The sequence below is a fragment of the Solanum dulcamara genome, chromosome 3, assembly GCF_947179165.1.
Source record: "Solanum dulcamara chromosome 3, daSolDulc1.2, whole genome shotgun sequence".
Taxonomy (NCBI): domain Eukaryota; kingdom Viridiplantae; phylum Streptophyta; class Magnoliopsida; order Solanales; family Solanaceae; genus Solanum; species Solanum dulcamara.
In genome coordinates this window covers 78,472,337-78,487,290 of record NC_077239.1, presented here as the reverse complement: position 1 = coordinate 78,487,290, position 14,954 = coordinate 78,472,337, and the positions used below count along the sequence as shown (strand labels likewise).

Genomic DNA, 14,954 nt, shown 5'->3' with positions numbered 1-14,954 from the left:
CAGGACTCGCCTAATAAATTTTACATAAATTATTATGTGTCAAATTTTTTAGTTAACATTGTTGACCCTCATAATTTTTTAATAAATGGATAATACTTAATAGTTTTTTCATCTATAGAAATAAAAAGATTGACAAAATTCAAATAACAAGTCGTAGTATTGCATATTTAGTATTTGATAATACCGTGAGGATGACTATTACTTAACATATCTTTTAAAATACATAGCAAAATTTTATATGTTCACTTGTCATTGGTTTTCATGTTTTTATTATATGTTTCAAAATTATCATATTTATTATTTCTCTATAAGTAATTTTATTTTTATTCATGATGGAGTGATATTTTTATTATACTACTAATACATTTTATTGATTATTTTCTTTTAGGGAGGTAAATTGCATGGCATAATAATAATATATTTTAAAAAATAATGATTATTTTATTATTTAAAAGTTAAGATATTAGAGTTGAATTGCATGTCATAATAACTTTTATATCATTACATTATTTATACTTGTAAAATTATGTTAGAAGTTTTATTTTCTATGAGTTTCTTAATTATGTTTTTAATTATTTTAAACTATGGATGTATTTTCATAATTTTATGTTATTATACTATTTTATTATATTATAAATTAAAATTTTAAAGATCTATGAAATCTACACCTCGTTCCGTGCTAAGTAAAGCATTCCGTTTCACACTTTCACCTTTTAAAATACTGATAATAATAATATATTGTAATGTTTTTAAAAATCAAAATTTTCAATATTGTACCATGCTTATCCCTGGACTCCCCAGAACATATCTGGCATTAAATTGTATGAAAAATATTTTCAATCGTGCCCTTTACTGCACATCACAACGTTGTCATTTAGAATAATTATGATTTGATAAAATCTTAATTATGTTAAGGAAGAATGTCGTAGTACAATTATTATGTTAAATGACTAAGAAAGCACAAGAATTGACTTTTAAAAAGTTAGTATACTCTTAAAAGATGTATTAGTATTAATAACAACAACAACAACTCAGTGAAATCCCATAATGTGGGTCTGGGGAGGGTAAAGTGTACGCAGACCTTACTCCTATCGAGGTAGGACGACTGTTTTTGAGAGACCCTCAGCTCAAAAAAAGCATAAAAAAAGGTCAAATAAAGCTAAGAAGTTCAAAGCAAGATGTATTTTTACTATAATTTTATCATGATATTTGATTTCAAAGGATACTATACAAATTCATGTTTCACATACATCTCATATTTTACAATGAAAATATTCATGCATAGCTTATTTGATATGAGATGAAGAAAAATATTTTATTTATAAAGTAGTAAATATTTGAATGCTTTCTAAAATTTTCCACATATCTAGCAATACTTCTGTTTATAACAATATATTATTTTATCACTAGATAAGAATGTCTAGTGTCTTTTTATAATAATATATAATAATAATAATAATAATATAATAATAATAATAATATCCTCAATAATAATAATAATAATAATAATACAAATCCTTATATGTTATTGACTAAAAAAAAGTACGAAATCTACTTTAACTCAAAACAAGAAAACCTATTCTTATATGTTTTTGACTATAATTCCTAATTAAATATTAAATAAATAAACTTGTAAATATGAAATTCTAAACAAATTTGACTTTAAATTCTAATTAAATATTAAATAAATAAACTTGTAAATATGAAATTCTAAACAAATCTGATTTCCTACTGCTTTAAATTGTTCTTCCAATATGAAAGATGGAAATTAGTATCAAATATGTATTCTCATATCATAGTATGCAAAAATGCATAGGAATTTAAGGTATAATTTCTCATGGGCAGCCATGAGAACTCAACAAAAAGAACATTTTTAGATGCTCTCATCTGCACTTTGTAAATAAAGATAAAGGTATAGTAGATGCATAAAATATCTGGCATTTTTTTAATTGGACATTTTTCAAAAAGGAAACGGCATATGAATCTGAATTTTTACACTTTAAAGGATATGATATAAATAATTTATTTTAATATAAGTATTAGCATAAACTTGTGATATATACATCAGACTCCTTTGTGAGTATGAAATGAAATTAAAATTAAAACGTCCACCTAATAAGTGGACATGAGTCATGATGCTAGATACTATAATTAGAACGAAATCAAATCCCAAAGTTTGTATGAGGTATTGAGGTTGAATATTTTATTTAGCATTATACCTAATACAAAAATAAATATCTAAAATTTAAACCCAAAAAGGAAAGAATAATCAAGAAATCCAAATTACTTTTAAGGGTCTTCTTATCATAATAGAAAGCTGTTAAATCCTTTGTTATTTTATTTTATTTTCATTTTCATTTTCAGTAATTTGGTTTGGTGGTCCTGCAGATGATATTTTTTTAGGATTATTATTCTTATACAGCGCTGCTGCTATTGGACTTTTGTCTTGAGGCCATTCTACTTGATCACATGAAGTCTAATCTTCTACTTACTATCTTTTTTCCTTTTTTTTGCATCTCACCAGATATTAATAATCCATGTGGGATGTTCCCACTAGTTGTTCTTGGATTTTGTCTTATCTGATCTACTATCTTGGTTACACACAATCTTGGTACTAAATTTCAGTAGTAAATCTCTTTTTAACTCTTTATTGGTCCTGATCTGACATTTTCTTGTGGAATTATTGGTATGGCTAAGATTGATTTTTGATTTCTTGAGTATTAGTACTGGTTTTCTTTACTTGGGGTTTGACAAAATATGATTTTTCACTAAGTTTGATGGTTTTCTTGGGAATATGATGAGAAATTGGAGTGAATTTTGAGCAAAGATTGGATTTTTATGATATTATGAGATTTGAGGTGAAGACCTGAAGTGAAGATATTTGTGGGGGATTGTTTGGATTTGTCCAATTTTTTGAGAATCTTGATTTCTTGAGTATTAGTATTGGTTGGCTTTAGTTGGGGTTTGACAAAATATGATTTTTCACCAAGTATGCTAGTTTTCTTGGGAATATGATGAAAAATTGGACTGAATTTTGAGCAAAGTTTGGGTTTTTTATGATATTTTGAGATTTGGGTTTAAGAGCTAAAGTGAAGATATTTCTTGGGTATTGTTTGGATTTGTCCAATTTTGTGGGATCTGTGAAAACTGACTAGTTAGAAATGGAGAGCAATTCCAAGACAATTGTGTGGTTTAGGAGGGATTTGAGGATTCAGGATAATCCAGCTTTAGCTGCTGCTGCTAGAAATGGAAGTGTTTTACCGGTGTTTATTTGGTGTCCTAAGGAAGAAGGGCAATTTTATCCCGGTAGAGTTTCAAGATGGTGGTTGAAGCAATCTCTTATTCACTTGAAACAGTCTTTGAAATCTCTTGGGGCTGAACTTGTGCTGATCAAAGCTCAGAGTACACTTTCTGCTCTCACGGAGTGTGTCGATGCTGTTGGAGCAACAAAAGTTGTGTATAATCATCTATATGGTTAGTTGTAACTTTCCTTGGACCTTTACAGTTAGAGTTACTGTTATAGAATCTATGGAGAAAGTGTCATGTTATTGATAATTTGTATTATTGTGAGGTAATGTGGTGGATCTAAGTGTCCTAATAAACAAGCTCTAATTAGCTTTGTTTGTTGTTCTTGTTGGTGTGATAGAATATACAACATACCCAATGTAATCCCGCAAGTGAGGTCTGGTAGCGTGATAGAATATGGAAGACCATAAATAGAGGGTTGATGCATGGCATATATGTTCATACAAACATATACATATGTATGTGTGTTCATGTGAAATTTGAAGTATATATGGCTATAGATAAGTTTTTCATCAAGCTCATTTGTACAGAATCATCTTTTAACTTAAATTATATGGAAAGAAGAAACGGTTATACAACTTATCGACAGAATTTAAGGTTTAGACATTTTGGAGATATTGAACTTTTGAATTTACTGGAAGAACATGATTTGCTTTCGCAGAGAACAAATATCTTGTGTGGGGTTTAAGCATGCCACCTCTCTATTAAAAATTCTTTGCTTGTAAAGAGAAAAGAGAATGAGATCGAGAGATACATTTTGTTTAGTTAGGATGGGAATATTTTACTTGATAGAATTTTCCTAAGCATCAAAGCCACTCTGGATTATCCGATGTAGTTAATAGACCTTGAGCAGAACTTGAAAATAGTGACTTATCTGGAGAATGTTAATAGAAACATAAACCACACTCTATGCTCTAAATTTTCAAATTTCATATTGAATACAAGAAGGATGGAGCTGAAAATCATCCCAATTGAAAAGACTAACTTCTACAAGTGATGATCTGATGTGTTCAATTTGCAAGCACTTGATTTCTGGTATCAATATTGATAGGCCTTATCTTTGCTTTAGCACGTGCTGCATCGTTTACTTTTAGTAGGATTGTGCAGAGTTCACTTGGTATTCAGCCAAACAGACGTAAGATCATTTGGAGTTTATTGCATAACTTGTAGAAGCTTTCTAAAACGAATTCCTAGAAAGCCAAACGGTACTTGAATATTTGAGTTCCATGTACCAGGTATCTGATTCTGAGGAAGTACTTACATGATCAATTTTCTGTTTGATTTAGATCCTGTTTCACTTGTTCGTGACCACAATATCAAGCAAAAACTGGGGGAACTTGGCATATCTGTTCAGAGCTACAGCGGGGACTTACTGAATGAGCCATGGGAAGTTTACGATGATGATGGAAAAGTTTTTACAACTTTTGATGCATACTGGGAGAAGTCTTTGCGTATCCAAAACGAACCTGTTTCACACCTTCCTCCTTGGAGATTAACTCAAGCTGCTGGTATGTCTGAAGAATTGTTAATCTCATTATCACTACATCCAATGTTAGCCATCTCTTGGATGTCTTACATTAGGTAAAAAAAAAAAAAGGGGTAGCCCGGTGGACTAAGCTGCCTCTATGCATGGGGTCCGGGGAAGGGTCGTACCAAAAGGGTTTATTGTACCCAACTTTATCCCTACCTTTCTGCAAGTGGCTGTTTCCACAGCTCAAACCCGTGACCTCCCTGTCACATGACAACAACTTTACCAGTTACGCCACAACTCCTCTTCTTTTTTTAAATCAACCTGGTGAATATTGTTGATATGGGTATTGAATGATGTTTTCCATTTCTTAAATGCTTTATATTTTAAATACACATCATATCGCATACCTATAGTAAACCTGATAATTTTCATTTCTCTCATTGACAGGATCAGTTAAAATGTGTTCAATTGAGGAATTGGGATTGGAAAACGAGTCAGAAAAATCTAGTAATGCATTACTAGGGAAAGGATGGGCACCAGGTTGGAGCAATGCAGACAAGGCCTTAACCGAATTTGTAGAGAACAATCTACTTGCATACTCAAAGGATAGGCTAAGAGTCGGGGGAAACTCTACATCCCTTTTGTCACCTTATCTTCACTTCGGAGAAGTAAGTGTGAGGAAAGTTTTCAACAGTGTGCTCTTGAAGCAGATACTTTGGACCAAAGAGGGGAACTCTGTTGGAAAAGAGAGTGCTAGTATTTACCTTAGAGCTATTGGACTTCGAGAGTATTCTCGCTATATCTGTTTTAATTTCCCATTTACTCATCAAAGATCGTTACTGAACAACCTGAGGTTTTTCCCTTGGAATGCTGATCAAGCCCTTTTTAAGGCTTGGCGACAGGGTCGGACTGGTTACCCATTAGTAGATGCAGGAATGAGAGAGCTTTGGGCAACTGGATGGGTTCACAATAAAATAAGAGTGATTGTGTCGAGTTTCTTTGTCAAGTTTTTACTTTTGCCATGGCAATGGGGGATGAAGTACTTCTGGGATACACTCTTGGACGCGGATTTAGAAAGTGATATTATTGGTTGGCAATATATTTCTGGTAGCTTGCCAGATGGTCATGAACTTGAGCGCCTCGATAACCCAGAGGTATGTCATGCTTATGCTCATGTAACATCTGTCTATCAATGCCAACATTTTGTTGATGTAAATGTAATAGTTAATGATGTTTCTTGGCATGTTTTTTTTTTTCTATTATCTTTATGACACAACCACAATAGAAGTTACGGGTTAACCCAGTAGCTTTGACTCAAACTCTATATTTGTATTAAGAAATTCATTCAGTTAACATGTTAAATAATGTATCCGGAGCATAGTATGCAATATGAGTTACGTTTCAAAACCCATAAACTCAAAATCCTGGATCCGCCTCTTTCAAGAGAATGCATAATCATGCCAAACTCAAGAAAACATTCTTTTTTCCTTTTTCTACTAGACATTTTTTACCTTATTTACGAAAGCCTTTTATCGATATTGTGAAAAAAACCTCTCTTTTTAAACCTAGCAAAAAGCAGGGTGTATTCTCAGGACATTTAGTTCATGAGTCGAGAGCTTATTTAGTTATATCAACTCTTCATGCAGGTTCAAGGGTTCAATTATGATCCAGAGGGTGAATATGTCAGGCATTGGCTACCTGAGCTAGCAAGAATGCCAGCTGAGTGGATACATCATCCTTGGGATGCACCACTTAATGTTCTCAAAGCTGCAGGGGTGGAACTCGGAATGAATTATCCGAACCCCATAATTGATGTAGATGTTGCGAGGGATCGTCTAATGCAAGCTATATTTGTCATGCGAGAAAAAGAAGCAGCTGTAAATGCCTCAGATGCAAATGGAACCATTGAAGTTGTTTTTGATAACTCTGAAAATGTTGGAGATTCAGCCAATATTCCAAAGGACGACGTTGTAAAGAGAAAGGTGCCTTGCCCGAGTAGTTCATCTTATGATCAGAGAGTGCCTTCAATGCAACATGGGTGCACTTATAAAAAAAGACCAAAGCCCGAAGAAGAAACAAAGAAGCCCAAAGATAACAGGCTTAGCTACAAGGAAGAAAGGAAAATGTCAAACGTGGACGGTGACTTGTGCTCTACTGCAGAATCCTCTTCTATGAAAAAGCAGATGACCGTCAGCAGAAATTCATTTTCTGTACCTCGAACAATTACCATGTCTCACGACATAAAATCCTTTGAGGACGAAGCATCATCACACGTGAAGCTGCAAAAGGAAGAAGAGATTGATACGGAAATCAATCCGTGCAAAAATGGTAAAACTTGAACACCCTAAGGTTGAGTTTTTGTTTGTCTAATTAATTTCTCCATTCAAAACAGGAGAGCTTAGCTTCATGTATTGCTACATCAAAATACTTGCATTTTTACAGAATTCAGTTCAAGCTTTTGTCTTGTCTCTGTTCTTGTTTTAATCATCATGACCGGACCCTGTCTTCTTTCTCATATGCAGGAGCTACAACGTGATGATTCCCTCACCATCTCCAAACATCTGTCTCTTTCGAAAATGTTCAATAGGAGACAGATAGTCCAATCAGCATACGCAGTGGAATGGCGATGTTCTGTTAAAAATGTCTTGTATATATAACTACCTCTTAATCGTAGCAAGGTTGTAGTTTGTTTGACATAGTATGTGATAGAACTCATCCTGAAGCAGCTCAGATTCATGGTTGGATCTCTGCTTTTTTCAGTTACAATATATATATAGACTATTCATATGTAATCTTGAATATGGAATTTCTCTTGTATTTTCATATTACAATAAAAGATGAAAGAGGTCATCTAGTTTTGAGAAATGATAACACATCCTACTTTGGGTATGAAGTGCTTGTGTTTTCTCATAATTCACAGAATTTTAATTTGTATATGTACCACTAGTGAAGAATTAGCACTACTAGAAATGAAGGTTTCTCTTGCCTCGAATCAGTGGAAATTTTGTGATACAGAACATGATTTTTTCATTCAATTTCTATTGAACTAGTTCACTGAAAAAATGCAAAGCAGATTCTCACATGAAATTATTATTTTTTATTTTGTCATTGAGTAAATCATAATATCAGTTAAAATAGCCACTGAACATATTTTAGTGGGAAGATTCATGTTAAACTATAACTTCAACTTCCAATTATTTTTTTAACTTAAAGATATTTTTTTATTATTTAAATTTCAACCAACTCATGTCCATGCCTTAAAGGGTTTCTACCTAGAAAGGTTTCTAAATCAAGTAAAGGTAAGTCTATTCTCAAACTTTATTTTGATACTCCCTTAGTCCCAAAAGTTACTTGTAACCATTAGAGTTAAACTATATAAATTTTTATTAATATTTTAAGATATTTTTTTTCATCATATTGATATGAGAAAATTTTCAATTTATATTAAATTTTTTTTATAAGTTTTGAATATCTTAATTTTAAAATATTTAAATTAATCTAATCTAATTTAACTTCGAAAATTAGTATAGTTAACTCTAAAGAGGCAAAATGTGACAACTATTTTGGGACCTTATAAGTTTTCCTATTGTCTTAATAAGGAATTGTTTTCTCCAAATTCTTTATTTTGGAAAAAAACAACTGTTGTTTTATACGTTGAATTGAAGTATGATTATTTTCTTTAAATATGTCTTTTACAAAGTAGCCCACCGTTCTAGTCATTTTCACTTTATTGATTTGATTAATTAATACTGAAACATCTTTACATTGATTTATTTTTTATTATATCTTAACACCAACAAAGTAGCCCATCGTCTATTCTTTGTGTACAAATTGTACATTGTTTGGTGTCAATACCTAAGACATTAGACCTATATTGCGGGACAAAACTCAATATTGATAATTATATTTTTCAATAACTACATTATTTAAATTAATTTACGTGCATATTAATTATTCTACGAAATACTTGCTTCTTCCAACTAGCAAAGACATTTCATTATTACCATATTTGTTACTCCCTCCGTCCCATTTTAGTTGTCATGTTGCGTTTTTTGAAGTCATGTTGCGTTTTTTGAAAGTTAATTTAACTAATTTTTAAAGTTAAATTATATTACTTTAACTCAACATTATAAAGTAAAAAATTTTATATTCAAAAACTATACGAAAAGTATTATAAGTTATAATTTTTTTCATATCAATATGATAAAAAAATATATCTTAAAATGCTAGTTAAAATTCGTATACTTTGACTCTAAAAAAAACCATGACAACTAAAATGAGTCGGAGATAGTATTTATTACTCTCTTCATTTCAAAATAGTTACTCCATCCATCCTATTTTAGTTGTCATATTACGCTTTTTGAAAGTCAGTTTGACTAATTTTTAAAGTTAAATTATATTACTTTAACTCAATATTATAAAGTAAAAAATTAGATATTTAAAAACTATACAAAAAGTACTATAAGTTAAATTTTTTTCATATCAATATGATAATAAGATATATCTTAAAATGTTAGTCAAAATTCATGTAGTTTGACTCTCAAAAAGAAAATCATGACAACTAAAATGGGACGAAAAAAGTTAACACGGATAAACTTATTTTAATCTTTAAATTTAAAAAATAACATATCGATTAAAACTAATTTAAACATCAAAATTCAAAAAATATCACATAAAATGAAACTCGAGTAGTATTAATGAAAAATTAAGCTCTAAAAGGAGAACAAGAGTCAAATAGGAGTACTCCGTATGAGATTTCGGAAAATATGAAAAACAGATGGTTAATTTTCATTGGTCGAAACAGATTCCAAAGAATATACGTTTCTAATAAATTTGACTCCCAGTACTGATAATATAAATGAAATGTGTGTGTACGGAAACGACGAAAACAAAAAACGTTATGAGCGAGGCATTGAAGCGAAACTATCGTGTCTGTGAGGAAATTGGGAGGGGGCGATTCGGCGTCGTTTTCAAGTGTTACTCGCCGGGAAACGGCGAGAAATTCGCCGTCAAGTCTATCAACAAGCTTTTCATCGCCGATGACTCGATCGATCGTCAATGCCTTTATAACGAAGCTAAAATCATGCATTTGGTTTCCCCTAATCCTCACATTGTTCGTATCGCCGATTTCTACGAAGACGATACGTACCTCGATATCGTTCTCGAGCTCTGCAACTCCTCAGATCTCTTCCAACGACTCACTAGTCAACGAGTCTTTTCCGAGTCTGATGCCATTGCCGTTATGGTACTCTTTCAGTGAAATGTCACGAAATAGGGGAAAATGACGCTTTTCCTTCACCGTAATTGCTTGAAATCCGGTCGCAATCTGTAAAATTTAGTGCACTTCTGTTTTTGTAGATTCAAATTAAGTGAATTTGACTAAAATTTCTAAAATCTAGTACTATTTTCATCGTTTTTATGATCAATCCAATCCAATTTAACTCAGGAATGTTAGACAAATTGATGATTAAATAAGTGAGAGTACCAAATGAGTTGTGAAAAAGGGAGCAGAATTAATATATATATGATAGGCTTTTCTATTGTTTGTTATCTTCAGCATTGATAATTTTTGGATCAACTGTTTTTCTAGGTTCCGTTGATGGAGGCAATAGCGCATTGTCACCGGCTCGGCGTAGCGCACCGGGATATCAAGCCTGACAACATTCTGTTTAACGACTGGAACTACCTGAAATTGGCTGATTTTGGCTCAGCTCAGTGTTTCCGCGACGGCGAGCTGATGAGCGGAGTGGTAGGGACGCCGTATTACGTGGCGCCGGAGGTTTTAGCTGGAAGAGATTACACTGAGAAGGTAGATATTTGGAGTGCCGGTGTCATTCTGTATATAATGTTGGCCGGAATCCCTCCATTTTATGGTGATTCTACGGAGGAGATTTTTGAGGCTGTTCTCAGAGCTAACGTTAGGTTTCCAACGAGGATTTTCCATTCCGTGTCGCCGGCGGCGAAGGATCTGCTTCGGGGAATGCTCTGTAAAGATGTTTCTAGAAGATTCTCAGCTGAACAAGTCCTTCGTAAGTATCACCACCCTATCATTCTTCTAGCCTCTGTTTTTTTTTCCTTAGCTTACCAGCATCCAGTTATTTGACCAAATTTTTTAATCAAAACTTGAAAATAATTAAATTAAGGCACATATCTATTTCAAAAATAAAAAAGAAAGTAGAATGATATGAATAGTCATTTACATTATTATTATTAATTGATATATATATATATATATATATATAATAATACACAGGGCATCCATGGATCACTAGCAATGATGAAAGAAGTTGATGTTCTAGCTTGAAAATTTTGGCCCCTCGGAATCAAATTTGGACCTCTAATCCAACATTATCAATGGAGATGTTTAGATAACACATAGTTCTTGTAGAATAATTAAGGAAGTATTAATGTGTTTTAAGTAGTATTAGTCAATTAAGAGACATCTTCTCTTTTTACCAAATATATGTGAATCATCAAACTAGTCTTTCCTTTTGTTATACTTTGATTTAACTTTTCATACAGAGATCGTGAGCACTAAAAAAAAATCATCATGCATGAATAAGTTCTCTTTTACCACCAACCACAATAAGTTGATAGTTTTTCAACTGTATTATTAACTGAGATAAAAGGCACACACATGATTTTCTCCAGCTCTAACCAGTTTGTTGGTCTTACTTTTTGTTGAATCTAATTTCAAAGTAACTTTGAGATTAGGTTGATATATATATATATATATATATATTTCATTCAAAGAAAAGTATATAGTATATACTCTTTCCATTTATTGATTCCTTTTTTATCTCTCTTTAACTCTACCTTTCCGTGGCATGTTTAAAACCACAAATTTGGAAAATGTTTTGATACATTCTACATTTTGGACACATTTATAGTTATTTACTTATTCAATAAATAAGAACACACTTTGGATCAGAATCAAACAAAATACTTCTGGGACTTATACATAGGATTCATGCTTCCATTTGGGACTGAGGTATAGTTATTGTTGGTAAAATATACTTTTTGCACAACTATAAATATTTAAAATGTAGTTCTTGGCAGAAACCCCCTTAATTTCTTACTTTCTATATTCCTATATGCAATGATGGAGATAAATACTTGAGATCGATCGGTAAAATTCAGAACCAACTAGTTTCACACCGGGAGAACAAAATCATTCTCTTTCCAATCTTTTTCATGATATCATAACAAAAAATTGATATAAAACGCCTTATGTACTTCACTTGGCAATTGGATTGGCAAATTGGTGCTTCTTCAGAAGAGCGAGAAACATTAGTATGTACCAACATGGGTTGTGGTGTAGTGGTGAGAAGAAATTTATATGGAACAATCATTAGGTTTCATCCAAAATGGTCAAGAGCGCAAAGTTTGCAAGCTCAAAAGGTCTATTTAATTATATATGGACTTAAACAATCATCTAGGCAATGGTACTTACAATTTCATCGAGCTATTACGTCTTATGACTTTAATATGATCGATGAAGACCATTGTGTATATGAATCGGTCTGAAACCGATTTTGTGATATTGTCCCTTTATGTGGATGATATACTATTAGCTGGAAATAATCTTACTTTTGTAAAGACTATAAACTGGTTGTCTCTCAATTTTGAAATGAAGGACACAGGAGAAGAAGAATACATCCTTGGAGTTAAAAATATCTTTTTTTTTTATATTATGTAAATATGAACCCACTTTATTCAAATAAATTTACTAGTACAAAACTACAAATATAAAACATAAAACCAAGAAAATTAAAAACAAAAAAGATTAAAAGGATTTGAGGGGATTGAGGGATAGTTTAGTCATTTAGGGGTCTTATTCAAGGATTGTTAAACCTTGGATTAATTATTCCTCCATTTTCTAGGGATAAAATAAGACCTCACCTGGTGTATAACTAATCAATGGATTAAGTTAAATAAAGTAACCAAACAATGGATTTGTTGGACTAAATTTTAATCCCGAAACTATTCTGGGAAACTTACATAAATATACAATATTAAGAAAATATTTACCATTTATAGCAATAAAAACATAAATATACAATATTAAGAAAATATTTACCATTTATAGCAATAAAAAAAAATTTCACTGAACACTTATAATACAGTTTTAATACATATTGCAGAGAAATATTTATAAAACATATATAATACAAGTTTTATAGATGAATAATACATTTATCACATATTTTAATAGACTTATAATACATTATGTTAGTTTCTTACTACACAAACATAATATATATTTTAAAACACTTATAATACATTTATATTGTATGCATAATTCACTTTTAATACAAGTGTAGATTTATCATAATATTGCTATATATTGTAATAAATAAAAAATATCGCTAAAATCAGTAATTAATTTTTAAAAAGCACTCAATCAAGTAATTTTTCCAACTATTCTTATTAATACTGCCTACCAAATGGGCCCGCTTAAAAGCTATAATTTGTCTGTTAATTAATAAAGAACCACTCTCCGTAATTAAGGTTTATTAGAGAAACTAACGGAAGTTTCATAATTTTCTTCTCTTGCTTGAGTTCTCCAGAGAACGAGGAAAGGAAAGTCATTAAAATAGAGAGACTTATTTTCTTTTAGGTCACACAAATTCATTCTTTCAGTAAAGTAAAACAAATTCTTTTCCCATTTTTTTAAAAAAAATAAAATTCTATCCAAACCAAATAAAATGAAACCAACAAAAATTTGTTATATGTCAATTGTCCCTTATCGAATAAAAAGGAGAAATATGATTAAGTTTACAAGAATCAAATAAGCTCTTCCACCTATAAGACTAGTCTCTTTTGGATTGGGCTCTCATGTTTAGTCTATAGAAACATATTAGGCAGGCCAAGCAAGGAATCAGGGACATGTGGAAAGTTTAGTTGCCTTTTCTATTTTGGATTCGCGGAGCATAGGAATTCATTCAGAAAAAAACCACTCTCTATTAAGGATTTGTTTTATATTCAAAGATCAAATTCGAAACCTCTGATTAAAGAAAAATCAGTTTCATCCATCTCTTAAAATTCTAATCGTGTTTATGTAGAAAGTTTTTGTAGCTTTTATCCAAGACAACAAAGCCCAAACAACAAAACTTGGTATGTTTTTTCCAAAGGAATGGCCCAAATATATATGTCTAGTCTTGTTTAAAAACAATCTCTTTCTCTGTTTATTTTCCTGTGTTTTTTTTTGAAAAAATTACTAGGAAAAACACTTTTTAATAAATAATTACTGATTTTAACGATACTTTTTATTTATTACCATTTATAGCAATATATAGTAATATTATGATATATCAACTATGTATTAAAAGTGAATTATACATGCAATATAAATGTATTATAAGTGTATTAAAGTATGTGATTTATAAATCATCCATGAATAAAACTTGTATTATATGAGTTTTATAAATTATTTTCGCTAATATGTATTAAAATTGTATTATAAATATTCAGTAAAAAAAATATTATTGCTATAAATAGTAATTTTTTTTTAATGTAGTACATTTATGTAAATTTTGTTATGAATTAACTAACTTGACAATTTTATAAAGGAAGAAGAACAAGAGAATATGTATATAGAAAGTATTAATAGAGAGAGTAGTAATATAGAGAGAGTAATAGTAATTCTTTCTTTTATGTGTTTTTTGTGTATTTTACATTGAAGTTTAAGGCTATATTTATAGCCATATTTACAAGTGGAGGAAAATATTAATGGGCATTTTACCCACTTAAAAAGTAAATGGACTATCCACCATTTTAAGTGGACAACCATTTTACTTGGTTGATATTACTTGGTTGATAATACTCCCCCTTGGATGTCCACGAGAAATGTGCCTCGTTAAAACCTTATTAGGAAAAACCCAGTGGGAAAAAACCTAATGAAGGAAAAAGAGTACACATATCTGATAATACGCCTTGAGTGCTGCCTCATTAAAAACCTTATCAGGAAAACCCAGTGGGACAAAACCTTGACTAAGGGAAAAAGAGTACAGCGCGTATTTTGCTCCCCCTGATGAAAATATCACTTAATATCTCGAAGACGACGCATTCCAATTTTGTATCTCATTTTCTCAAAGGTTGAAGTTGGCAATGCTTTGGTGAACATATCCGCCAAATTGTCACTTGAACGAATTTGTTGGACATCTATTTCACCCTT

General features: G+C 31.2%; 2 protein-coding genes across 2 annotated transcripts; both read left to right on the top strand.

Moving 5' to 3' along the window:
- The first annotated feature begins 2,421 nt into the window (after positions 1-2,421).
- On the top strand, positions 2,422-7,670 carry LOC129883134 (cryptochrome-1). The gene is made up of 5 exons (XM_055957726.1): positions 2,422-3,474; positions 4,593-4,814; positions 5,225-5,931; positions 6,424-7,105; positions 7,300-7,670. The coding sequence occupies exons 1-5, from the start codon at positions 3,162-3,164 to the stop codon at positions 7,311-7,313; spliced, it is 1,938 nt and encodes a 645-aa protein (XP_055813701.1). The 5' UTR covers positions 2,422-3,161; the 3' UTR covers positions 7,314-7,670.
- A 1,981-nt stretch (positions 7,671-9,651) lies between these two features.
- LOC129881859 (phosphoenolpyruvate carboxylase kinase 1-like) lies at positions 9,652-11,342 on the top strand. Its single transcript, XM_055955968.1, has 3 exons — positions 9,652-10,022; positions 10,368-10,806; positions 11,031-11,342. Exons 1-3 carry the CDS (start codon positions 9,678-9,680, stop codon positions 11,066-11,068), a joined length of 822 nt encoding a protein of 273 aa, XP_055811943.1. The 5' UTR covers positions 9,652-9,677; the 3' UTR covers positions 11,069-11,342.
- Positions 11,343-14,954: the final 3,612 nt, after the last annotated feature.

Bases quoted from the DNA above. Each gene is read 5' to 3' on its own strand.
- LOC129883134 (XM_055957726.1), top strand. From the start codon at position 3,162: ATGGAGAGCAATTCCAAGACAATTGTGTGGTTTAGGAGGGATTTGAGG. The intron at 3,475-4,592 runs GTTAGTTGTAAC...TGTTTGATTTAG, and splicing joins TGTGTATAATCATCTATATG to ATCCTGTTTCACTTGTTCGT. The intron at 4,815-5,224 runs GTATGTCTGAAG...TCTCATTGACAG, and splicing joins GAGATTAACTCAAGCTGCTG to GATCAGTTAAAATGTGTTCA.
- LOC129881859 (XM_055955968.1), top strand. From the start codon at position 9,678: ATGAGCGAGGCATTGAAGCGAAACTATCGTGTCTGTGAGGAAATTGGG. The intron at 10,023-10,367 runs GTACTCTTTCAG...CTGTTTTTCTAG, and splicing joins CTGATGCCATTGCCGTTATG to GTTCCGTTGATGGAGGCAAT. The intron at 10,807-11,030 runs GTAAGTATCACC...AATAATACACAG, and splicing joins CTCAGCTGAACAAGTCCTTC to GGCATCCATGGATCACTAGC.